Here is a 27,119-nt window from a genome sequence, read left to right as displayed (position 1 = left end):
TGCCGTCGTCATTGGTGTTGTCGACGGTGGTAGGGTCATAGACGTTTCTATCAGCTTGGATTTCTTCCACGGCTCAGTAATGACCGATGCCGACGACGATTCCCCCGTCGACGGTACCCTCGTCGACGGCATGACCTTCGTCGACAGTGCCTCCGTAAACGATATTTTCTTCGTCGACGATGCCTTCGTCGACGATGCGCCCGTCGACGATGCGCCCGTCGACGATGCGCCTGTCGACGATGCGCCCGTCGACGATGCGCCCGTCGACGATTCATTCCTCGTCGACGGTGATTTGGTCGTCGACGTCTTCAACACTCCCGTCGACGGGGGGCTCTTCATCGACGATGTCTTCGTCGACGGGGCAATCTTCGTCGTCGACAAGCTTTTGGACGTTGACGACGGCTTCAGCAGTATTATAGATGGAATAGGTTTACCTGCTGACGACGATGAAGGAGTGGTCGTCGTCGATGAGAAGACCGACGACGCTGTCGTCGTCGACACAGTCGTCGTCGCTGTGGAGACGTAAACTGGCGCCACAACTCTTTTTTGCGCCGAGGAGGATGTCGCAAGTTTGCTGGACGACTGGGTAGGCTTCTTAAAAGTCTGAGAATCCTTTTCAGACACTGAAGATTTTGTCGATCTTGCCTCTGAAGACTTCTTTTGTGCCTTCGTAGGCGGAGTGTCTGAGGGGCCAGGGGACGCCACCCTTGGCCTCTTCAGGGAGACTTCAGAGGTCCTTGAAAAGCTTCCCTCTGAGGATTCCACATGTTCCCTCTCTTTAAGCCTGTCCAGCCAGATGAGCAGGCGACCTTCTCTGTCCCTCAAGGTCTTGTTAGGGAAAGACCTACATATCTTACAGTCTTTAGGTATGTGGTCAGGATAAAGGCAATATAAGCATAGGTCATGCTTGTCTTCCACATGTAGCCTTTTCTTCCCACATGAAGAGCAGGCCCTGAAAAGGGCTTTCTTCTGGGATTCAGACATGCCAGAATTTTGAAGAAATAAATCACTTACTGCAGTGATAAGTGGCTTGAAGTAATCCTGTTCGAGATTTTGAATAAAGAACTCACTTTTAAAAGTGAACAAGTTGGTTTTGAAGAGATCCTGAGGAGAACTCAGGCTGGGGACTCCCTAGCACAACGTGCAGTAGAAAATCTGAGGGACTGAGGCTCCTGTCAGGAAGGTTCTAGAGGGAGGTCATAGCTGATAGCCTGGCTCTAAGAGGTTGGTCCTTTTTACATAAGGACAAGGATAGGCTACTAAGGTGAGGCCCTTAGGCCTATTTTTCTCTATGTATGTCTATAGGACATTACTTTTCTATGTACCGGAGGCTCCCGTCTCGACGACGGGGAATGATTCAGGCATTTGAATCTATGAAAGACACCCCTAATACTGGACAACCGCCCTTCATTGTGTTTTTTAGGCCGGTCTTACGCAGCCTGCGTTTTTTTTTTAAAATAATTAACGTTTGACGATCTTCTAAATGTATTTTAGTTTTTGTTAGGTACAGTGCATTAAGGACACTATGTCGGGAATTGTGAAAGCCAGATTACAGACATCGGAAGCTAAACGTGTAGGTGCCACGCTTCGGGACATAGGTGGGTCTTGGTGGAATATGTTCGGTTTGGATGGCTCTGTCTGTAGAGTAAGTTTTTCTTAGCAGACGTCTCCTGGCATGAGACTGCGGGGTGATGGCTGTTTCGCCTACGCACTGCGAAAGTGTGATGATGGATTCTAGGCACGATTGTTGAACATGTGTGGCTGGAAGTGACGTATGGCTGAAAGTGACGTATGGGATTCACTATCCTAGCACAGGAAATGAATCACTTAAATAGTAGAGTTGGTAATGTAAAACTAGCATTAGCAAGGAATATGCTACTTACCAGTATGCATCTGTTCTTGGCATGCAGGGCTGCTGGCATTCATATCTGTGCATAGATCGCGGCCTGGTGTTGGGTCCGGATGATTGCACATTGTTGTCCTGGAAGAGACTTCGAAGTATCACAAGATAGGTGGCTCCTCCCCCGGACTACAGTGCGCATGGGCATCCTCTCCATCCTCAGATTGTTTTTCGCCATTGTGGCAGAGATGGAGTATGATACACTAAGTGATGTCCATGCTAGAGATTTTTCTGAGTGCTACAGCTGCAACGGGCACCGGGGAGGAGGCCGGGCGATATGAATGTCAGCAGCCCTACATGCCAAGAACAGTTGCATACTGGTAAGTAGCATATTCCGTTCGAGGCATGTGGGCTGCTGAATTCATATCTGTGCATAGAATGTATAGCAGTCTCCCCCTTAGCGGTGGTTGCCAGTGCCAGCTGCAGCAGTCTGAAATAGAGTCTTGAGTACAGCTTGTCCTACAGCTGCTTGCTGTTTGGAGTGTACATCTACATAGTAGTGTTTGGTAAATGTAGGTATGGTTGTCCATGTGGCTGCTCTACATATTTCCTCTAGAGGAATGTTTCCTAGGAAAGCCATGTATGCCCCTAACTTGCGTGTTGAATGCGCTCTTGGGGGAACTGTTAACGTGCGTTTAGCTTTCTGATAACAAATCTGTATGCACTTAACAATCCATCTGGCTTCACCTGATTTGGAAATGGGGTTGCCTTTGTGCTGTGGTGAAAAGGCAACAAACAGTTGCTTAGTTTTCCTGAAATGTTTTGTCCTGTCTATATAGTACAGGAGAGCTCTTTTAACGTCTAGTGTATGTAGAGCTCTTTCTGCCACTGAATCTGGATTTGGGAAGAACACTGGGAGTTCTATTGTTTGATTGATGTGAAACTGGGATACTACCTTTGGCATAAATTTAGGGTTTTTACGTAGCACTACCCTATTTACGTGAATTTGGATGAATGGCTCCTGAATAGTTAGGGCTTGCAGCTCACTAACTCTCCTAAGTGATGTAATCACAACTAAAAAAGCCACTTTCCACGTTAGGAATTGTATTTCACACGAGTGTAGAGGTTCAAAAGGTGGTCCCATCAGTCTGGTTAGAACCACGTTTAGGTTCCAGACAGGTGAAGGTGGGTGTCTTGGCGGAATCACTTGTTTGAGTCCCTCCATGAAAGCTTTAATAGCAGGCACTCTAAGAGTGAAAGGTGCTGCCTGTTCTGAAAATACGCTGCCACCGCAGCTAAATGTATGCGTATGGAACTGTAGGCTAGATTGCATCTGTGTAAATGTAACAGATAACATATGATGTTTTGAGTTGATGCATCTAGTGGATTTATGTCATTATTGTTACAATAAATGACAAATCGTTACCACTTTGCCGCCTGGCATGCTCTGGTCGTAGGTCTTCTTGCCTCCTTGATGATATTCATACAGTCAGGAGGCAAGTTTAGGTAACCAAATTCTATGACTTCAGGAGCCAGATCGCAAGGTTCAACTGTTGCGGATCTGGGTGCTGAATGTCTCCATGGCTCTGCGTTAAAAGACTGGGTGTTAGTCGCAGCCTTTGATGAGGCACCACGGAAAGTTCTAGGAACATGGTGTACCACGGTTGCCGCGCCCACGTTGGAGCAACTAGGATGAGCGTCATCGCAGTTTGCGTGCTACTAGTGGTATGAGCGGGGCTGGGGGAAAAGCGTACGCAAACCTGCCTGACCAGTTCATCCATATCGCATTGCCCTGAGACTGCGGATGTTGAAACCTGGCGGCGAAGCTTCGGCATTTTGGATTTTCCCTTGTGGCGAACAGGTCTATGTATGGGTGACCCCACTGCTGGAAGTACGGTTGTAGCACTGAGGGATGTATCTCCCACTAGTGCATCTGGTGGCTGTGTCTGCTGAGCAGATCCACCATCTGGTTGTCCTTGCCTGGGAGGTGTTTCGCCATGAGGAATATGTTTCTCTGAATGGCCCACTTCCACATGCTTTGCGCTAGATGTGACAACTGTGGAGTGTGTCCCTCCCTGCTTCTGTATGTAGTACATGGCAGTCATGTTGTCCGTCCGGATCAACACGACTTTGTTACACAAATGTACTTTGAACGCCTTCATTGCCATAAAGATTGGCATCAGTTCCAGCAGGTTGATGTGCATCTTCTTTTGCTGTGTCGTCCATAGTCCCTGCACTGTGTAATGGAGGACATGCGCTCCCCATCCCAGGAGAGATGCGTCCGTGGTAAGCACTATTTGTGGTACAGGCTCTTGGAACGGTCGTCCCCTGCAAAGGTCTTGTGGGTTTCACCAATGCAGAGTTGTATGCGCGACCGGTCACCAACACTAGGTCTTTTATTGTCCTTGAGCCTGGTTCTACTGCCGTGCTAAGCACTCCTGAAGCGGACGCATGTGTAGTCTCGCGTGAGGGACTATGAAGATGCAGGAGGCCATCATGCCTATCAACTGCATAAACACCCGTGCTGGGAGCGAGTGTTGAGGTCTGAATTTCTGAATCAGTAATTGAATGCTGTTGATTCTTGCTGACTTTGTCTGTGCCTTTGCTGCCAGAGTGTCTATTGTCGCTCCCAGGTACTGTCGTACGTGGGCAGGTTGAAGATGAGACTTTGGGTAGTTTAATGAGAATCCGAGGCTGTGTAGGAGGTGAATAGTGCGGGACATTTGGCTGGCACATTGCTGGGCTGACTTTGCTTGGATAAGCCAGTCGTCTAGATATGGGTAGACGTGAATATGCTGTCTCTGTTGGTGCGCAGCTACAGTCGCTAGGCACTTGGTAAACACCCTGGGGGCTGTTGTCACCCCGAAAGGGAGGACCTTGAACTGGTAGTGCTGATTCTGTATGGTAAACCTGAGATATTTTGTGTGTGCCGGATGTATCAGTATGTGGAAATATGAGTCTTTTAAGTCTAGTGCTGCGAGGAAATCTCCCCGACTGAGTAATGGTAGAACATGCTGTAATGTGAGCATCTGAAAATGTTCTGACAAGATGTATTGGTTTAGGGGCCTGAGATCCAGTATTGGCCTGAGAGACCCGTCTTTTTTGTGAATTAAGAAGTACAGCGAGTATACCCCTGTACCCTGTTGTTCTATGGGTATGAGTTCTATGGCCCCTTTTTGCAGCATGTTGATGACCTCTTGCTGCAATAAGTGCATGTGCTCTGCGGACATAGGACGGTGTCTTGGGGATATGTTGGGTGGAGTGGAGGTTAGCTCTAGACAATAGCCGTACTGGATAAGCTGTCTCACCCACCTGTCTGTGGTAATGCTTTCCCAGACTGGCAGGAACTGCTGTAATCGTCCCCTGACCGGTGTTACATGGTCTGGGGGTAGTGACAAGACGTCACTGTTTAGTATTGGCGGAGGATCTGGTGTTGTTATTCCCTCGTCCTCTGCCTTTGAAGCTGTTGCCACGGTATCCACCTCCATTGTTTTTATTATAGGTGGTTTGCGTGCTCCCTTTATTGTATGGAGTCTGCTGAGATGCCTGGCCTCGTGTAGCTCCTCTGTTACCGGAGCGACGAAAGGAGCCTCCTCTGAATTGTTGTGGCTGCAAGGCACCCATAGACTTGGCTGTCTGTGTCCTTTTTAATCTTTTCTAATATTGTGTCCACATCAGGACCAAATAAATATTCAGGGTTCACGGGTTGATTTAATAATGTGGTTTGAATCTCAGGTTTGAACCCAGAGATGCGTAACCATGCATGTCTCCTGAGCATGACACTTGTATTGATGGCCCTGGCTGCGGTGTCTGCTGCGTCTAGCGCACATTTAATGGATGCGTTAGATATGAGTTTTCCCTCTTGTATCAGTGTTTCTGCTCCCTCCTTGTAGACATCAGGCAAATGTTGTAGCAGTTGCTCTAGTGTGTCATAATGAGACCTATCGTATCTGGCTAATAGGGCTTGTGTATTAGAAATTCTCCATATATTAGCTGCTTGAGCAGCCACCCTTTTTCCAGAAGTTTCTAATATCTTAGACTCCTTGTCTGGAGGAGGAGCATCACCAGTGGTTTGTGAGTTGGCACGCTTACGAGCATTTGATACCACCAAAGAGTACAATGGCAGCTGTCCCTTAATATATGTAGGGTCCACAGTGTGAGAAGTTGGCCTGATATGTGGTGTTTCCAATTATGGAACCACCTTGTATCAGTCCAAACAATCCCTTATGGTGTCTGGTTGTAAGTCAACCTTGTAGACAAGCTATCCTAGGGGTAGCATGGACTAAGCAGCCTTAAAGGCTTAACTTAAGAGGTCGTGTTAAGCGAGCTGTTTTACCACATACAATCCTGTAATACCAAATGAAAGGACACCACACAAGTATATATTATAAAAATATATGTGTTTATTTCTAAATTAATCCCCAGTACTCTTTATGAGCAAAGGGGCACAAGCGTTAAATCAAAAGCACAGTATAACATACAAAGTTGCACAATTATGGATGAGGGCGGGTGGCCACTCAAACCATATACTAAAAAAATGGTATAAGAGATACCAATCGAACAGTGGTTAGGCCTAGGGCCTAGAGAATCGCTGGGAGCAGTCAGGACTAGCAATGCTGAAGTCGGGAGAAGCCCGCGGGATTCGGGTACAGCACTTAAAGTGCGGCTTGCACCAATGCAATGTCAATGGTGCGTAAAAGTTACACAAAGTTAGTTTAAAGATACTTCCGCTGAACCTAGAGGAACAAAACTTAAGACAGACCCTAGAGGTGTGTACCAGTGTAGGGACACCGGCGTTGCAATGTTACCTCACCCACAGGAAGTGGTTGCACAGGGTCGAAGTGGCGTCGGGTTTTGACACGCAGGTTTTTGGTGCTTGGAGCTGGAGAAGCTGAGGGCGATGGGAAGCAGAAGTGTCCGGTGTGATCCAAGGGTGGATCGAAGTCGAGATGAATCTGAAAGCAGAGGGGACAGAGTCTGGGTCACTCAGCAGTGACCAGGACGGAACCAGGCAATGTCGGGCGCAATCAGATGATTGTCGAGAGGCTTCTCTCCGCTGTCACGTGGGTTCTGGGGCATCTGCGACATCCAGGAGCAGATCACGATCTGCCCCACGCAGGCTCTCGCCGTCAGCACCGTCGGCTTCAAGATTGCAGCAAACAGCACTTGGCAAAAGCAATCCACGCGGAACCGGGAGATTGCTTCTCACTCAGACCAGGAGGGTCAGAGTGGGGGCTCCTTTTCACAGGAGCTGGTGCAGATCTGGAGCAACCAGAAAAGAAAGTCGTTTTCGTCGGCACAGGGGCCACAAGCCAGCTGGCAAGTGACCGGGCCAACGCGTCGAGCCAACACAAGCAGAAGGGCCCCACGCAGCACTCGTCGAGTGTGGAGGCGGTAGCTTTGGTGCAAGTGTAGCTCAGGGTTGGGGCTTCTCAAACCCCGGTGTACAGCTTCGAGGGTCACTCGTGGGCTGCACGGTCAGCGTCTCGTGGCCTTTTCAAGATGGCGTGCCCCACGCTTCCGGTCGCCTCCACGGGTCTCAGCTCTACAGGGACTGTGGATTGGGCTGGGAGAAGGCAGGCAAGCTTGATCTCGTCGATCTCTGTCGCTCGAGTTCCGACGGGAACTGCAACAAAGCAAGGGTCGAGGTGCTGGTTGGTACCTGTTTGCACAGGGTGGTCACTCCTTGACCACAAGGGAGATTCTTCAGTCTTCTACGTTGAGTAGGATGTCAAAGGGTCCAGAATTCGTTTCTTATGTTTCTTCAGGATGATCTGCGTTGCATTGGAACTGCTCCCACTCTTATTCCAATCTGAGGGGTGGATCTCCTGCTAGGTCCCTCCCTATGGGTGGGACCAGGAAGGGGTGCGGTTACACCCCCTTTCCTTTGTCCAGGTCACACTGGAGCTGGGGCTGGTGTGCCCCAGAACCGGTTTGATCGGATTATGCAAGGGGAAGCCTTGTGCTCCCCAGGCACTGTCTGGTTTCTTTCAAACCTCCCTGCTACAATCCACTATCTCCTGTCTGGGGTGGTGTGACACCTCCCTGTGACAGGAAAGCCTTTGTCCAGGCCTCCTCTGCTGAGTTTCGGTCAGCAGCAGGAGGTCAGACATGCGTCTGTGGCAGAAGCATCCATTTTGTAGATCTGAGGCTCTTTTAAAAATCAACCGCGTTTTTGCAAAAGTAACATGTCGTCCCCTCTAGAGGGGTGGAATGCTACCCCCGTCGCCAGGACTGGCGAGGGGGTAGTATTCCAATTCGTATGACACCTTACACGACATGTTTTGATAAAGCCAAACCAAAGTTGACATATAACTGCTAGGATTATAATGCACTTAATAGTATATGGTTTGGCATTATCCCGGAACAGATAAGGGAATTGGTCCAGACAGCTGCAGACAGGTTCAGCTCATGCTAGAGCACCATCTCACATTAAACCACACACGCTGCCTTCAGGATTGTTAAGGCCTGCCATAGGAGTGGCTCACAGGTTTATATGTGTCCAGATAGGTTTAGATATAGGCATACTATATCTAAGCAAGGGGTGATTACACCACCTTGCCCCAGCTGAGTGATCAGCCAGTTGTGTAAATTTTAGATAGCCAGCCAGGGGTGGCAAAAGATATGCTGCAGCCCCTGGTAGGCCTTGGATGCACCTATGCCCTGGGCACCTATAGTGCTCTGTACAGGGGCTGATAAGGTGACCCAAGCCAATCTAGTTATGCACCTAGGGTACATGGAATCCATTTTACAGAGAGAGCAGATAGCCTGGGGCCCTGATTAGCAGGGAACCAGGCCAACTAAGTCGAAAACCAGCTAAACACAAGGCAAAAAATATGGGGTAACCATAGTCAGAAAGCCACCTTCCTACACAACCCCCCCCCCCCCCCCAACGAAAGGAGATAAGGCTATCCTTGTCCAGGTAAGCCTTTATTGCCTGAGTGGCCATATAAGGAAGTACCTGCACTAGCATGGGTACCCCCTGTCTCATGGTCCACTAAGCAGTCCCTCACCCTTGGGGTATTAGAGGGTCTCCACCATAGGGAATCACTTCCTTGGGTGTGTTTAAACAAAGTTGAAGACTGGTTTGGATATGGAGTATTGAAGTGAGGCTCCACTAATTTGGGGCTCAGCTTCCTCCAATTATCTTCCACCATGTGTGCCTTTCTTTCTTCAACTGAGTTGCACTGTGCTCTCAGGGTCAACCTCTGGCTACCTAAAGCTGGAGGCTGGGTCCCTCTGTTTGGCTTGCTGGAGGGACAGTTCAGGTTTGGGCCCTTTAGGTCCCAGGTTTGGCTGTGTCCAACAGAATCCATCTGTGGGAGGTCCCTAACTACTTTTAAAGGGGCTCCCTCAGGAGTTTTTAAAGTTTTCACCTTACTAGGGCTACTAGTTTTGGTGCCCCTAATCTGTTGATGGGGGTGCTTTATTTGACAGGGGGCCCTCTGGGTCTCACTGTCCTTCTTGTCCTCTGCAGCCCTGGGCTGACTAAGGCAGGGTAGAGAGGGGCAGGTTACCTGCTCCAGACTGGATCCCACCTGAGAAGGGTCCACTGCCATCAGAGGCTCTGTCAGGCTAGGCCTAACAACCTCTGGGGCAGTTCCTTCATCAGGGGTAATATCAGTTCCCTGAGGAGGCTGATCCTGTCCTACTGTCTGGTGAGGGGGAGATTTCTCTTACTCCTCCATGCTCTCAGTTTGTGTGGAGTGATCCATCATTTCACTCTTCACAACCCACGTATCTGTTTGAGTTTGGGCAGTGGCCATCACAGCCCCACCAACCTTTTCAGGAGGAGACTCAGTTTGGGTTTCTGCTGTTATCATAACAGCTTTGCTATTCTGTTTTGGAAGAGCTTCTGTTAAAGATGGGGAAGAGAGTTGCTCAGCCCTACCAACCTTTCCAGGAAGGACATCTTGGGTTGGGGCTGTAGCTATTATAGCCCCACTAACCTTTCCATTGGAGTTTACCATTCTAGAATGGATTTCCTGTTCAACCTCAGCCCAGGCTGAGATTTCTAAATCATTACCCAGTAGACAGTCTACAGGCAAGTTTGGTGACACTGCCACTCTCTTTGGGCCAATAACACCTCCCCAGCTGAGACTTACTACTGCCATGGGATGATTTGTTTGGAAGCCATCAATGTTTGTTACCTGGTATGTGGCACCTGGTAAAAGTTGCTTAGAGGGGACTATACAGTCAGCCACCATGGTGATGCTAGCCCCTGTGTCTCTAAAGGCTTCAACTTTCAAACCATTGATGATGGGTTCTTGTCTATATGTGCTCAAGGTATTTGGGCAAACAGAGAAGTTGGCAAACCCCATGCCAGTCTCATAAACAAGATCATTGGGTGATGGGGACCTGGATAGGCCAGGGTCCACCTGGGCTCCAAAAGTAAACCCACCCAGATTCCTGGGTGTGCTCCCACTTCCTGGGGGATTACTGCTGACAGTAACAGGAGGTGTTGGAGCTGGCTTTGGAGGTATATTCTCTTTATTGCCATTCTTGGGACAACAGCTGTCTGTTTTGTAATGCCCAACCTGTTTACAGGTATGACAATAAGGTTTCTTCTGGGTTGATGAAGTGTCTTGGGACCCACCCCCATTCTTGGAGTTTTGGGGCCCTGGGGAAGTGTTTTCCTTACTTTTATCCCCACCCTTATCTTGAGGCTTGGTAGACTCCTTCTTCTGGTTACTGTCCTGATTCTTAGGCCTAATCCAGGTTCTGACCCATTTATCTGCCCTCTTTCCCAATTCTTGGGGAGAGGTCAAATCTGAGTCCACCAGGTGCTGGTGTAAGAGCTGGTTCTGACAATTACTTAGGATCTGCTCCCTCATAATCAAATTATACAATCCTGTGAAGTCATGTACTTTGCTGCCATTTAGCCAACCCTCCAGAGCCTTAGTTGCACAATCAACAAAATCAGTCCAGTCCTGAGTCTGTGTCTTCTGGGTGTCTCTGAACTTTAACCTGTACTGTTCAGTGGTTAAGCCAAACCCACCTATTAGAACACTCTTCAGGACTTTGTAATTGTCGGCATCCTCATGTCTGACAGTGAGGAGCCTATCTCTCCCTTTCTCTGAAAAGGAGTACCATAAGATTGCTGCCCACTGTTCCTCAGGAACCTGCTGTACCACGCAGTCTCTCTCCAGAGCAGTCATCCATTTGTGGATGTCATCCCATTCCTTGTAGGGGGGCACAATCTTTGTCAGGTTTCTACTATCATAGGACCTGGGTTTCTCTTTAGGAATATTGCTGCCACCAGTGGAATCTAATCCACACATTTTTCTTTCTCTTGCTAAAGCAAGTTTAGCTTGAGCCAAGGCTATCTCTTCCCTCTCTATCTGGAGTTGGACAGCCCTCATCCTGGCCCTATGCTCTTTCCTCTGGAGGGAAGTCATTCCCCTTTGAGATTCTCTTGAGACACTAGAAACAGGAGAGTCCCCTGATGGAGATCTCACCCTTCTGTTGCCTGGGAGAATTAGGTTATCGGATCTGGGGAGGTGCTGGCCCTCTCCACTCCCTAATAGGTCCAAGTTGGCTTGGCTAAGCCTCCCCACTGGGACCTGGTTACCCCTCTGACTCTGAGCAAGCTCATCTACCTCTGAGCCTTCTTCCTCTTCTGGAGTTATCTCATGCTCAAGGGGGTTCACTCCATCTCCTAAATCTAAGGGAGCCTGACTCTCCTTATCCAAGTCATCCTTTTCCAGGACGGCTATCAGGGAAGGAATGGTAGGGACTCTGCCCTTCTTTAGCCCTCTTGCAGTGCACAAGGCACACAAGTCTTTGTGGCTAAGGTTGTCATATCTGGAAGTTGCCTTGGTAGGGTCAACTATCACAGGGGCAGATCCTGAAGCTCTTCCTGTGTCAGGCATGGCTGCTAGTGAGGTGTAAGTGGTGCACTTACCTACACTAAGTGTTTTCCTAAGAGCTTTGTATTGTGCTTAGCGCCCTGTCCTCATAAAGAGTCCAGGGCTGTTGTGTTCTAAATAAATATACTTTTATTTTCATAACACCTTGTGTGGTGTCCTTTCACTTGGTGTTCAAGGGGTATATGTGATGGTATAACAGCTGGCTTAACACGCCCTCTAGAGTTTAGCCTAAAGACTGCTCTTGTCCATGCTACTAGGATAGCTGGTCTTCGGTTGACTTACAACCAATCATCAATAAGGGCTGTTTGGACTGATACATAGTGATCACTAGAATAGTGAGCACTGCATATCAGGCCAACTTCTCACACACAGGTGCCGGTCTGTATTTTCTTTCGATTCTGGGGTTAACAACCCTTGCTCTTGTGGTTTCCTTGAAAATGTCTCCTGCGTGTTTAAGGACACCTTTTAACATTGGCAATGTCTTGACTGATTTCTCTGACGTGGAGAAAGTGTCAAATAGGAAGTCCTCTTCAATTGGGTCAGCATGCATTTCCACATCATGATTGTGTGCTGCCCTTTCTATTAATGCGTTAAACGCAGCTGTATCCTCTGTTAGCGAAGTCTTGACAGGATAAGGAGTGTCAGGAATAGTCTGTGACTCCTCCGGGTCAACAGGGTCTGTCCAGGCTTGAGTCTGGTCAACCTGATCCGTGTCCACAGGGTAACTAAATTCTTCATTGTAGCCATACTCCATATCCTCATTAGTGCGTGTGGGTGAGTATGCAGAAGTGTCCTGGCCATGGTACCTTACAGTCTCAAAAGGGACAGGTGATGTGGAAGAATCCCTTTTATTTTTGAGTGGAATTTTATATGTTTCAAGAGGATTTTCTGACCTGATCTTCCTCTGATAAATAGTAAGTCTGCCAGAGTCGGAGTCGATATGTAGCTTCGACTGCTCATCATAGGAGGGCTCTTGGTACACAATGTCCTCTTCTAGAGAATGACTCCTTTTCCCCATCGACACCTTCTTGGACGTTTCGATCCCAGTTTTCGGATCGAACGCCTTAGGCCGTGCAGTCGGGGGCAGTCCGAATTTTATCGGTGGCATAGGTTTTGTAGACAGACTGACCTTCTTCGGGCCGGCGTCGTTATAGGTCCGACCGACTTTGTCTTTTCGCCAATATGTTTTTGGCCTTGTGTCGACTTAGGCGCCTGTTGCGTTGGAGGCGCGCTCTTCTGCCTCGACTCGACGTGCTCCTTCGAGCCGCTCATGGACTTCGGCTCGAGGCCTTTGACTAACTGTGGCCTGTTGACTCGTTGCTTCGGATCGAGAACCTTCAGAGACTCGAGTCCCTTATTTGTGTCGCTGTCAGTCGACCTAGTCTGTTCGACGTGCTTGACTTTAGTCATGGACTTCAGAGTACCGATCTTCGGTTCGACACCCCTTTTCTTCTTCGTCGAATCCGATGGATTCGAACTCTTCGATCTGAAGACTGTCTCTTTCAGTTTCGTTTTCGACTCCATGGCTTTCGGTGTCGATTTAACCAGTGACTGGTAATGTTCGACCGATGGCTCGCGTGATATATTCTTAGCCGGGCCGAGACGCGGGGCTATAGAATGTTCGTCATGATCTTGGCTAAGGCCTTCTGGCGATGCCTCGACCTGAGCCCTTGGAAGTCTTTCAGTGTCTGTTCCGGGCCCCGTACTCACTGTTGGGCCTGGTTCATCGCTCGAGTCGTCATCGACGGCTCCGATGGCTGATGCGTCGTCCCTTACCTCAATGGCGTTTTCATCCTCGACGTTTTCTTCGTCGTCTTCATAATAGTTGGAGTCATGCTTCGAACCGGGATCCAACTGCTGTTCTGGATCCTCAGTCTCGACGACCTCATCGTCTTCTTCATCGAAGATATTCACTGGGTCGGGTGCTGGCTTCGTCATCGTCTGCCTCGCTGCACGTCGAAGTCTAAGCGTCTTCTTCGACCTGAATTGAGCACAAGCTAGACAGTTGGCCTCATTGTGCTCCGGAGATAGGCACTTGTTGCACACCGGGTGTACATCGATGTGTGGGTACTTAGAATTACAAAGGGGGCATCGTTTGAACGGGCTCCGTTCCATTGACGATCGGGCCTCTGGTGTCGAAAAGGCCACGCAGCTCTCTTCGACGTCCTGCTCGAAAAGAACTGGAACAAAGTACTCGGCACCGATCGAAATAACAAAACAGAGGACCCCGAAGGCCTTTTGGCCTTTAGAAAAATTTCCGAACTTGAGTAAAGAAAGTACATCCGAACCCAGTGGCGTAAAAAAAACCACAATCTGAGGATGGAGAGGATGCCCATGCGCACTGTAGTCCGGGGGAGGAGCCACCTATCTCGTGATACTTTGAAGACTCTTCCAGAACAACAATGTGCAATCATCCGGACCCAACACTAGGCGGCGATCTATGCACAGATATGAATTCAGCAGCCCACATGCCTCGAACATACAATTGTTCTCGACTATACAATATATATTGGTTTTATCAATATTTTTAAGCCATGTTGTACAGCAGCGTGGTTGGCGTACAACATGACTGAAAGTAAGGGCGAACAAGCCCGGAAGTGGTGCGCACGTGCCCGCCACTGCAGGAGAGACCAGCTGTCTGCCATTGCGCCATCTGTTTCCAATTAACGAGAAGGCGATAATTGGAAACGGATGGCATTAAAATGCACTCCCGAGGACCCTAGGCCACAGTACACAGAAGGCGGGACATGCACCCGCCTTAGGCCAATTGCGTGCTGTTTTTCTAAGAAAGACGCACCATAGGCCAATAGCGGGCGGCAAAAAAAAGCTCAAGCGTGTGTTTAGAGTCGAAAACCCCTTACTAAAAGTCTTGCAGAGTAGTGCATGCACGCTAGCTCAGGCGACACCTAACAGTGCAACATAACAAATAGGAAATGATCTCAATGTTCAGATGTAAAAGTTACCTTAAGTAACACTTTTTTCTCTTTTTAGGACACTCTACCAGCTTTTTCCTCATCTGTTAAATAGCCCAAGTGCCAGACTGGCTCTTGAAACTTATGACAGCTCTCCATCGCCACTAGGTGGTGCAGGCTCCTTCTTGACAAAGTGAAGTGGCAAAGTCATTGGAACCATAGAATACCCACCCTGGTGCACTAATGTCCGTTCACCTTCCATTTTTCCCGTGCCATTAGAGGCAGAGACGAGAAAATTACAGATTGTAGCAGCAGTACAGTGCATGTTATCAGAGAACTAGAACTATCCTTCATAACAGGAGGAGGGTGGGATTGGTGAAAAATCTTCAGACTGAGTTGATAGGTAAGAGCATCAACCAAAAGTTGGTTATCAAATGGAAAATGCGACTTACCACAGTATGCATCTGTTCTTGGCATCTAGAGCAGTAGAATCTCATACTATGCATGGATCTCCATCTAGCGTTGGGTCTAGATGTTTGCACTTTGTTTTTGTTCGAAGCAAGTCTTTCCAATCACGGGGTAAGTGACTCCTCCTTTTGATGATAGTATGCATGGACTGCATCCTTAGATTGTTTTGCCGCAGAGGGTGATGAGGGAGTTAGTAAGAGTAGTAAAGAGAGATGTCCATGTATATTGTATCTGATTAAGATAGTACTGCAACGGGTATAGGTCCCCGGGGAGGGGAGGCGGGCAAGCGCATGAGATTCTACAGCTCTACATGCCAATATAAGATGCATACTGTGGTAAGTAGCGTTTTCCGTTCGAGGCATGTGAGCTGTAGATCATTCTATGCATAGATTACATAGCAGGTATTTCCCAAAGTGGCGGCTAACCTGTAGATGTTGCAGCGGTCTGAAATAGTGTACGTAATACGGACTGTCCCACACTAGCTTGTTGTAGGAACTGGCTCTATATATATATTACACTAAAATGAGGAATAGTGAGTATAGAGTTCAGGTGACCCAAGAGGTAGGGAGAGGTTAAAGTTAGATAGAACTTGCTCTCTATTTGTGGTGGAGTGGTTGAGCAGTAAGGCAGTATCAGAGGACAGTGTTAAGCATTTGATGTACACACCCAGTCAGCAAATGAATTCACACACAATAACTGAACTCCAGGCCAATCGTGTTTGTATGAAAATATATACTGTTTTATTTTTAGAACCAAGCAAGCCTGGCACAAGTAAGCATTAAACACTTTTCAGTAGTAAGTCACTGGATATAGAACATGCAATATGAATTGTACTTTGTTTGATTTACAGGGGATGCAGTAGGTTGCAACACTTAGCAAATACAGTATATTGAAATGAATAGGCTTTTTCAGTAAATTACACGTAAGTTACTTTTTACGTTACTTTTCCAACTCAGTGCTGGATACCTAGATTCAGCACTTGGACATTACCTGTAAACAGGTAAGTAATTACGTTTTGGTTATTTGCATGATTTTTAAAGAATACCTTTAGATTTCTAAACTCTACACTTAAAAACTTTTTGGAAGAAAATTGTCAATGTTATCCTATGGAGGAAAAAAAGAATATCCGTTCACAGGTAAGTAATCAACTGTGGGAGTTAAGGTCTGGGGTTAGACTCAGTGGTCCCCCAGGGTCAGTGATGCACTGTTGTTGCACCCTCAGCGGCACTAGGGCAGCTGGGTGCAGGTCGTTGAGGCCCAATGTTATGAATGGGGGATAGGGGGCCTCTGGTTGGTGGCTGCTGGCAAGCAGGCCACTGGGTTGTGGGAGCAAAACTTCTAAGGTTAAGGTCAGGGCAAATGGGGAAACAAAGTAGCACCAAAGGTGCACCCTCAGCAGCACTGGCACGGCCGGGAGCAGAGTGCTGTTTCGACACCGGGCGCCCTGTTGTTTTCTATAGAGAACCTCCGGTTTGCAAAAGCTCTGCAGGCAGGGAGACTAAGGACTTCTGGGTGTGACCACCACTTTGAAAGGTTGAGTTGGGAAGTGAAGGGTTGGGATAGGCACCGTCTGTTTGGGCGCACAAGGTCATGGAGCGTCTGGTGAAGGGGTGCCTTTTGGGGTCGGATCTTCCTACCAGCTCCTGGTCGCGGTTAGGGGGGCCTTCTGGATTTAGGCTGCAGGAGTCGGCTGGAGGGTTGAGACAGGTCGGGGGTCACCGGATCTCGGATCAGGATCGCCGGGGTGACCTCCTTGTGGTGTTTTTCCATTCTAGCTCGGGCTGGGTCGGTGGGTGCAAAGTGGGCTGGATTCGCGGTCTCTGGCTTCTGCCAGAGGTTGCAGTTGAACAAATCCGGTGTTCACGGGAGAAGCAGTCTTTGGAAGTGTAGGCAGGCAGATCCCCCAGGTTTATAAGATTGCTGGCTGCAGGACACACCAGGATTTTGCAGGAGCAGGTTCGAGGGGGAGACAGGCCAGGAAGGCTGGGGCCAAGTCAGAGGGCATCTTCCTCTTGTTAGCTGCTGCACGGCTATTCAGTCATTCTTCTTTTCCTTTTGTTTCTTGTCTGGATCGGACCGGTGGAAACTATGTCCAAAACCCATCTCTCCGTTATTATTGCAGACCATTTAGAGTAGAAATGGGCAATTCTTCCACCAACCTTGACTGGATTAGTGGGAACAGTTGCTGGCAGTCACTGTTTCTTGGCGTTCTCTGCCTCTGTAGGCAGTCTTTCCTCTGTAATGTTTGTAGGAAGTGGCAGGCGGTTGCTTAAATGACTGTTGGTGTTGTGCAGACCTTGGTACGGCTGATATGGTTTATACTGGTTGTATCCTCCTCGAAAGGATGACGAGCTACGACCTCTTGCTCCCCGAAAGGGCTGTTTTTTAACTGTAGCGTGCCAATAGCCTTTGCAGTATCAGTATCATTTTTATGATCTGAAGGGCTTCATCTATGTGTTGACCAAATACAGATTCACCATCATAAGACATGTAGATCACCTTTGGTAGAACTTCTTGTCTAAAAGAAGTAGCCTTCAGCCAGCCCCGACACCTCAGGACCGCAGCCCCAGCCAGTTGGCGGAATCCTGTGGAACAAACATCCACTGCACAGTCGATCGCAGTCGATATCCTTTCTCCCTCCTGCAGAATCTTTAATGCTTCTATCTTGGATTCATCCGGCAACATTCCTATAAAAGGCAAAATGGCCGACCCCATTTGCAGGTCATATCTGCCTAGGATAGAGCAAAAATTGGCCGCTCTGACAGTTGTTGCCGCCATGGTGGAAACATTTTTGCAGATGGAATTGAGACATCTCCCATCTTATCCGGAAGGACCGATAATGGAGATGGGGGATTTCTGGCACGACGTTCAACTCCCTGTGATATCACGGAGACAGGTTTAGGTTGCCTGACACAGTAGGCAGAATTATCTAGAGCCTTGCATTTCTTTTCCAATTTATTCAAGACTGCCGGAATTGAGGCTGGCGTTTATGATTTTCAAGCCCTCTTGCCATATGAAGTCTACAATTGTGATACATCGTACCTGTCTCTGTTTGTTCCTTGAAATCATAGGAAACTATTAGCCTGTTAAGTGACCATAGGGAGCTGAAACCTCTTCGACGCTCTCTCCATAATGGTATGGAAGCCATATATATATATCCTCAGGTGGTGAATCTATAGGAGGTGGAGTGGAAGGCGTTGGTGTCTGGATCTAGTAGTCTCCCATTTGTTGATAAGAGATATTTCATCCAACTCTCCCTATTTTTTCTCTTCATCAGTAGTTTGAACCTCTCGGTCCTGATGTTGCGTTACTGTAGGTACTGGAGAAACTGGAGGGGGGTGATCTGACCAGCAAGGAAGGCTGCGGAGTAGGTGTCCAAGGAACTGAAGATGCTGGCTCCAAAGGAGGAAATCTGCGGTAGCAATCTTCTACCATATGTTGCAAAATTGGCATTTGGATGGTTTGTTCCGTTTGTCTTTCTTGACTAGTAACCGCAGGGTAAAATGCATAGTCCTCATCTTCATCGTCCTGGAACTTGATAAGTTCGGATGGACAGTGAGCTGCCCCAAACCGGTCATCATCTGATTCCTCCTTATCTGCTCCATAATCGAAAATTTCTTCTGGAGGACAAGGAGACACTTTACTTGGAGAGGTGCGTACAGGCAATATTACCACCTGAGAAGGCCTTTTCTTAGGTAGTCCTGAATTGTCCTTAGAAGTGGCCAGAACCGACGATGGAATAAGCATCGACGAGGATGTCAAGCCTACCACAGATGAAGATGTCATAGAAGAAGGTCTCGTCAACAGTTCTTCCGTCAACGAACTTCATTGACGAGGATCTGAATTCGAAGACTTCAGCTCCGTCGACAAGGCTACCTCTGAAGAGGCTACCTACGACGAAGCTACCGCCTAAGGTACCATGGACGAAGCTACTGTCGTCGATGTGGGAGACTTATTTTTGAGAGCCGCCGACAGCGACGATGCTTCCGTTGACCAAGGTCCTTACACGGTCCGCTTCTTTTTCATCGACGATGACGAGGAAGTTGTTATCAATGACGGTCTCATCCTCACAGATACCAACGTCGACGGAGAAGATGTCAACGACAATCATCTTGGTCTGAGGAGAAGAGAAAGTCGACGTCATTGTGGCAACGGAAGTTCTCGTCAACGAAGGAATCGTCGATGTCTTCTACAACGGAACATCTTTTCTGTGAGGTAAAATTGTCTCAGGAAGAGACCCGGACGCCTGCTTCGATTTTTAAGATGATTTTGAAGGCGTAGAGGGCACAGATTGATCCTTAAGAGGGGCTGGTTCCTTTTTTGAAGATCAAGGCTGATCTTCCTGTTTTGAGGTGTGATGATGACTTTTCAACACCGTAGCAGCCTTAGGAGATACCAGCTCACCTTACTAGCTTTTTTCTTAGATGCTGTATTCTTTAAAGAGGAATCACTCTGCTCATTAGATGAAGGATTGCCTTTTGTTTTAAACTTCTGTAGCCACAGAAGAAGGGGTCCTTCTCCATCTCTCAAGGTTTTTTGAGAAAATTTCCTGCAAATTCTAGTCTCTCACCTGATGTTCAGAATGAAGGCAGTAGATACATTTCTTTTGTGGATTATCTGAGTGAAGTCCTACTTTCCCACAAGACTCACAATGCCTGAAGAGAGATCTTTTTGAAGAGGACATGTTGAAAAGCAAGATCTGAAGAAATTAGAAGGCCAAGTAGAAATACTGAACAGAGCTCAGTTAGACTCTCTTCACACGACATGCAGTAGAAAATCTGCGAGCCTGGAGCCTCTGTGGAGATGGCTCTAGAGGGTGCGGTCACCTGATTGGCTGGAGTTTGGACCATACGTATGACTAGGACGAGATATTAAAGTGAATGGTTTTTCTCTATCAACTCTAATGATAGAGTAATTACTTACTGCTTTTTATGTACCTTGGGACTCCCACTTCAACGACGGGGAATGATTCAAGCATATGAATCTATGAAAGATACCCCAATACTGGAGAAGCTGTAAATCCAGTACAACTGAAACTTGATTGAGCATGTGCGCCAGTGCGGAACCCGTAGCCAAACCAGGAGGAGGCTAGAGAAGATTCTAAGCCACTGGTGTCACCCAAGTCAAGGAATCAGCTAGACTTCATAGGGGGTTGTAACAAGGTGAGGCTGAGTGCAAACGAGGAATGGTGGACACCCGGAAATGACCCGGTAATACCTCCTTTCTTACAGACGGATTCCTGGGATTCAGGTCAGGACGGACTCGAAGAGGAACACGGCGCCTTTAATTGGGCGTTCAAGGAGGAGGCGGACACTCCTTCTCTACACGTCACGGATACTGGATTGGTTAAATCCCAGGAAGTAATGTTCATGGCGTGTGACATCACCCCGGAGGAGAAGGCGAGGAGCGGTGTTGGAGAGCGGGCGACTGGAGTTTGCAGCAGCGAAGGATTACGAGGAACAGAAGAACTTCACCGAGAAGGCGGAGAAGAGTCCCATGGAGAGCCAGGAGGCCAACGACCCCGTGAACCGCCGTGCCACTCTCCCGGGGGAGGAGCGTGGCTGTCCCAGGTACGGCGGCTTGGGTGGGAAGCAAGCGTGTATAATAGTGTATAAAGCCCGTGTTTGTGTTTCCTCGTTTCCCCCACCCTCTCGTTTCCTTTACCCCGCGTTTTCCCTCACTGTCTGTAAACCCGACCCACTTCACTGACTACGCTAGAGATAAGTTGTCACCGGTGATTCCCCTCTCACTACACACGGTCCCTAGGTGCACCTTCCCCAGTGGACAGCGAAACTAACGGCTCACTTTATGTTGGTCTTCTTTTTACATGGGAAACCGGAGCCAAGGGAATCGCCTTAATGACCAAGACCTTGATGTGAACTGCTACTAACAGAAAGCCAAGAGGAAGATTACCCGAACGTCAAAACGGATCCCAGTCAGTTTGCCAAAGAAAGACTCACATTTAGAACAAGGAGAACTTTGATGTTGAAATCGAAACGTGGGATACCAATAAAACCTTACTTACCCCCACGACCCGGTGTCGCCCTCGTTCCTGACCAACAAACTGGTACACCTATCACCCCTGGTCCACAAGCCCAGCCCACAGGGCTGTAACCGTGTCCGAAATGGGATGGGGCTCACCGCATTTTCCATAGTACTGCCACAACCATGGTCCTCAGAAGGAAAATTGGAGGAATGGAACCTAAAATGGTCGGCAAGGGAATATTTTCTGTGTTGTTTCAAATATTTTAAGGATTGTCTAATGTGAAATAATTGTCATGTATTATATGTAAAAAGTATTTGTACAAAAAAAACAAAAAGGTGTTGATATATGTATAATTAATAGAAATGAAATAAGAGTAAAAAGAAAAAAACAACAGAAAGATGAAATATAAATAAAAATACTTAACAGAAGCTATCTGGTAGAATATTAATTTATCCAAATACAACGTCTAGTTTACTCAAAAAGTATAAGTGTACATAACCCGAATAACTCTTTACAAAAAAAAAAACCTGAGATGGTCGGCGCCACATCCGACACCATAACCGAAGCCGGTCGATGCCGAGAAGGCGATGCCTCAACATTGGAAAGAGCGTTGATCAACATCAATGGCATCACCATCGGAACCAGCAGGCAAGAGCCCAGCAGGCAAGAGCCCAACACCGACATTGGAGTCGGCAGACCAGAAGCAGTAGCCGAAGGTGGTAGCCTTGACAGGCTGTACACCCGCATTGCTAAGGTGTTAGAAACAGGAGGCCAGCCTGATGCAGAGTGAGAACCAGGTATGACCTCATGCACCTCTGTGGGGCTCAACGGCGCTCCAGAAGAAGGGGATGACCCAAAAGTAGAATGAAGAGATTTAGAATTTGGTCTCTTCTGGGTCAAAGACGCCCCGGCCCCAGGATAGGTGGGGAGACACGGAGTGGACTCATGCACAGACACTCCAAGACAGGCTTCCAGACATCGAAGGAGAGTGACGCCCGTAGGAACAGCTCATAGAGCGGAGGTGTGGTCAGTCCGTGGAGCACGTAGGAGACCGAGGACGACGAGAAGACTTTGATGCCTGTGACGTCTTCGCCGAATGAAGTTTCATGCGATTCTCTTTGCGCCTTCAGTTGGAGCTGGCGACAAGAGTCGCATTCATCGGTATCATGGTGCTCAACCACACACACCACATGCAAACCGAGTGAGGACCCACGGTGGACATTTATTATCCACAGGACTCACAAGGCTTGAACCCGAAATACATTGAAAGGGTAGAAAAAGGGCACACTGCTACGTCGACAAAAAAAGTCAAGCAGGCCAAAAACAGTATGGAGGAAACAGAGGCACAACAGCTGAAGAAGCTAGTTGGGGCAAGCAGGTAGCTCGTGAAGCACCCGGGACCAGGACCTGATGCACAAGTTGGACCCAAGTTTGCTGAGCCTAGGAGTGTCATCAGAGTGCGCCTGGGACCTCCAGAGGACGAGCTACTAACCCAGGAACGATTGGCAAATGAACGCGGTACCAGGCGACCAGTAGTCCAGTGGCGACTGGACTCCTGCTAGCACCGAGAGGACTTTGAGGAACATCAACCCTGTAACCAGATACACCCCTTTGTGGACTGATGAGTAGACTTAGCAGGACCCCAGTCAATCGAATGCCAACCACAGCATCCTTTGAGCATGGTCAGGATCCTTCATCCCTTGCATCAGAACAACTTCAATAGGAAAACCCTGCAAAGATTAATAATGCTTGGAACTGACTGAAGACTGCTCCACCTGCTTCTGAGGACCTTGCTGGTCCCCTTGACTTCCTCCCTATTTGAGTTTCTCACCTAAAGTGAAGTTAAGGGACTGCACTACAACTAACACAAACATTTTAGTGTAAATGTTTCTATGCGTCAAATTCGTTGAATTTGCCAATGTGTGTTTGTTATAGAGTGAAATGCTTTGATTTTCTGTACCTTGTAAATTCTATATTTCCGGAAACGTCTGGAGGATCTTTTTCATTGTGATGTCTAAAAATAGTCGACTTTTTAAAACTGGAGTTGGATTTCTTAGGTGTCTTGTTGATTTCTTCAATTGTTTTGAAGTCGTCTAAATGCTTTACACTTGCTCCTTTGTGTAAACCTTGCTACTCAAAGCCACAGCTACCCATGGTTGAGCTGAAGGTTTGACAAAAAGGGGTTGGTAAGTGTATTACATGGTAAGGTCACACACCACCATCATTTAATACACTCCATTTCCTTACACAAAGGAAGAGATGATTCATTTAGCAGGAGCTCAAATGTGAAGCCATCTGCTGTGCTGGTTATCAATAGGAGCATATTCCATTGCCCTTTCAACATATTCAAAGATAACAAGAAGATTTTCTTGATTAGATATCAGCTTTGCATGCAAGATAAAAGTTGAGCACAGTGTTTGGGGTTCTCATTATCTCAAATGCTGCACATTTAAGTTTTAAGGAAACAATCCTAGAAGCAGTAGGAGATTTTGTATGGATCTTGTATAAAATACAATTAATGACTACTCACCTGTCTAAAGTAAGCTGTGGTGAAGTTGCCCCCTTCTATGGCCATATCTCCCAGCATACGCTTTTGATTGGCCTTCTTAAGGATGTTCTCTTCCACAGTCCTCTCACTGATGAGCCTGGAGACAATCATAGTTCAGAAACATTAAGTGAGCAGAAATGATGAGCCATGTTTAACTCATTATATAGCTGTAGAAGCCGGACAAATTACGTGACCAAGATACAGCATTTTAATATGTGGATGTTGAATATGCCTTTGTGTTTGAGAGATGGGAGAAAAGAGGGGAGGGATTCTAAATTAGGGAGATGTAAATGTGAAGGTAGCTTGTAAATATTTCAGGTGAAAATGTAGGAAGGATATATGTTGGTAAAATGTAAATAGGAGTTGCCTACGCCTTTAGAAGGTCTGAATGTGATTGGTAGCTTTATGTAAGAAAGTGGGAATGAGTCTATGAATAATGGTTAGCATTGCCATAAGATATTTGTCAAGTTTCTGGTACGCTGATACAGTGCCTACACAGTTACGGCCACACTTTTGAGACAAACTATGAATATTGCTTCAAAAAGTGAAGAGGGTCAAGGTGACAGAGTGAAGCTACACTACCCACTAACAAAAATAGGACTCATTTGAACAAGGAAATTGCAGGATGGATTTTGTGCGGGTGGTGCAGGAGGCTGGCTCAGTATATATACATAGTACATCTATGGTGAGGCACTGTGCACTAAGTCTAGGCAACCCTCAGTGATAGTGTTTAGGTCCCTGAAAACCAAAGCTCTCAAGAGGCAGCTGTTGAACGGCTAAGGCTTATCCAGGAGGGATGTAAAGCCGTTGCATGTACCACTATAGTCGGTCAGTAAGCTTTTAACACAAGAAAGAAATAACTACACACTAACTTGGTATATCTCCTAACTCTGGATATCAATGACACACAAAGAATACTTAGAAACAGGTAAGTAGCATAGAAAAACACATAGGGCTCCACCTGTGGGCAAAACCATATACTAAAATAGTGGAATGCGGAATGGTTACCAAACCGGGACTAGTACCCAAGGTTGAGGTACCCCAGGGAAGCAAGGAACCACCCAAGGTGAGTAGCCAGGGACCCCAACGTGCCCTGGTGCAGAGTGGTTACATGGAGTCAGACGTCCATAGGAAAAGACCGTTAAGTTGTGGTCGGAAAGTCAGAGTTCCAGGACCCAACCTGAAGAAACCACTTAATTCAAGTTAGTATGGCGAGTCACCCCACCCGTGGATACCCAGAAGATACGGATACCTGCACCAGGGAGCCCGGGTGCATAGGGGTGAAATGGAGCCAGAAAGGATTAGTTGCTTACCTGTAATCCTAGGTCCTTCCAGGGGTATCCTCATCAAAGTCATAAGCACCAGAATATTCCCTCCCATGCGTGGGACCCCGGAAATACAATAATATATGTAAATGTAAATGTACAGGAATTTATATAGCGCAAATCACCGAGCGGTTTCTAAGCGCTTGCTTAGGGAACCAGTCCTGGTATTCCCCTGTGAGATAACCCCAGCAGGGTATCCCCAAGGTGAAAGCCAGGCATCCCGCCGCGAGGGGCCGTTGTGGAGATTAAGAAAGCTAGTGCCCAGAGTCGCAGAGTGTGAACCCGTGAATCGAGTAGGCACCGGAGCGAGAATTGTCGAGTCCATGGACATTTTAGGACTCAAGACCCCGCCGAGCCGGGAATTGAACCCTGGTCCCGGGCTGACCTCTGCTTCCAGGTCTGCCTACTCTAACCAGTGAGCCACACTTCTCCACATATATGTGCCCCACATATATGTGTGTGTGTGCGTGTATATATATATATATACATACATATATATATATATATATATATATATATATATATATACATACACACATATATACACACACATATATACATACATATATATATATACATACATATATACATATATATATACATACATATATATATAGTCTGAACATAACCGCCAATACAACAGAAGCACAGGACAACACTGTCATCAATCTGTCCGACACCACCCTGTCCAAAGCAGAGATGCAACTCCTCTCTTTGGGCTTGTCCTATTGTCCAAAGAATTCTTTTAACTACGTGCAGACACGCATTGATGTCTTCAAATTCATCCGCAAGCTAAAATTGAGGAAGCATTTTAAACTAAATAATGCACAGGTTCGGGCCACTAACATCACCAACCAAACCCAACCTTCAAAAGTATTTCAGATCTCTGATGTGAACGCTTTGAAAGTGGCAAACGAACTGGCACAAAATGTGGAGTTTGAACCAGGCTCTACCCAGGAGAATCTTTCCAGGGCTGGGATTTCTATGGATCAACCATGTGTGACACCCTTCAAGCCCCCGTCCACTTTCTGTCCTATCATGCCGAAAGATAACATCGATGCTTTCTGTGATATAGTTGTGGAGGATTTGAAAGGATTGGGAATGAGCACTGCACGCAGAAAGAAAAGAATCAAATACATGGAGAGACAATACCAAAGACTAATGAAGAAGTTAAGGAGTGATTCGAACCTCATAATTAACAAATCCGATAAGGGTGGCAACACTGTCATCTGGCCTAGGGATTTGTACATGGCAGAAGCGGAAAAACATCTAAATGATACCACCTGCTATAGAAAAGGCAGCTTTAGTGACATCAAGAGCTTGAAAGAGAAAACCCACAAAGAATTGAATCAGTGGAAGCGCCTTGGGTTACTGAGCAAACAAGAGCACGCCTTTTTGAAAAACGATTTCCCTATCACTCCTTTCTTTTATTTAATTCCCAAAATTCATAAACAAACACTACCGGTCCCAGGGCGACCTATCATCTCCGCCCAAGGGAGTTTACTGGAGTCTATTTCGAGATATGTCGATCAATTCCTGCACGAGTATGTGGAAAACTTACCATCGTACATAAAAGACACTGGCCATTTCCTATCTAAAATTAACAGCATCAAGTGGGAAAATGACTTCGTTTTGATTGCTTTAGACATTAATTCATTGTACACTAGCATCTCGCACAATGACGGTTTAAATGCAGTAAGATATTATTTAAACAAACGGAGTATATCTTACAGTCAACATAGTAATATGTTAATGAGCATGCTTGAATTATGTCTGAACAATAATTACTTTCTGTATAATCGTGAGGTGTACCAGCAGATGAGAGGGGTGGCTATGGGGGCATGCTTCTCTCCCACCTACGCATGTTTGCATGTGGGGTGGTGGGAGGAGCATGTCCTCAAAAAAGTACTTGCCGATCATTTCCCCAACTGTTTGGTACATTTTTGGCGATTCATTGACGACATATGTATGATTTGGAGGGGGTCGTTGGAGTCAGCTAATGAATTCGTCAATTTGATTAATGTAAATAACCTCAATTTAGGTTTCACCTCACAGATTAGTACACAAGTCATCCAATTTCTTGATGTGGAGATTTACATTGAGAATGGGAGAGTAAACACGCGCTTGCATAGGAAAGCTACAGCGGGCAACGCCATACTGCACGCGAGTAG

The 27,119-nt window shown here is 47.2% G+C and overlaps 1 protein-coding gene across 1 annotated transcript in view; it reads right to left on the bottom strand.

The window, feature by feature from the left end:
* The window catches only part of SRCAP (Snf2 related CREBBP activator protein), a 1,720,489-nt gene that overhangs the window by 178,975 nt on the left and 1,514,395 nt on the right, over nt 1–27,119 (bottom strand). The window contains exon 30 of the mRNA XM_086931673.1: nt 23,606–23,720. Coding sequence (XP_086787799.1) covers nt 23,606–23,720 — 115 coding nt within the window. The remainder of the gene's footprint in view (nt 1–23,605; nt 23,721–27,119) is intronic.

This window comes from Lissotriton vulgaris, chromosome 7 (assembly GCF_964263255.1).
Source record: "Lissotriton vulgaris chromosome 7, aLisVul1.2, whole genome shotgun sequence".
Lineage (NCBI taxonomy): Eukaryota > Metazoa > Chordata > Amphibia > Caudata > Salamandridae > Lissotriton > Lissotriton vulgaris.
Note: the sequence above shows the minus strand (reverse complement) of the source record. Positions and strands in the feature narration are given on the sequence as shown.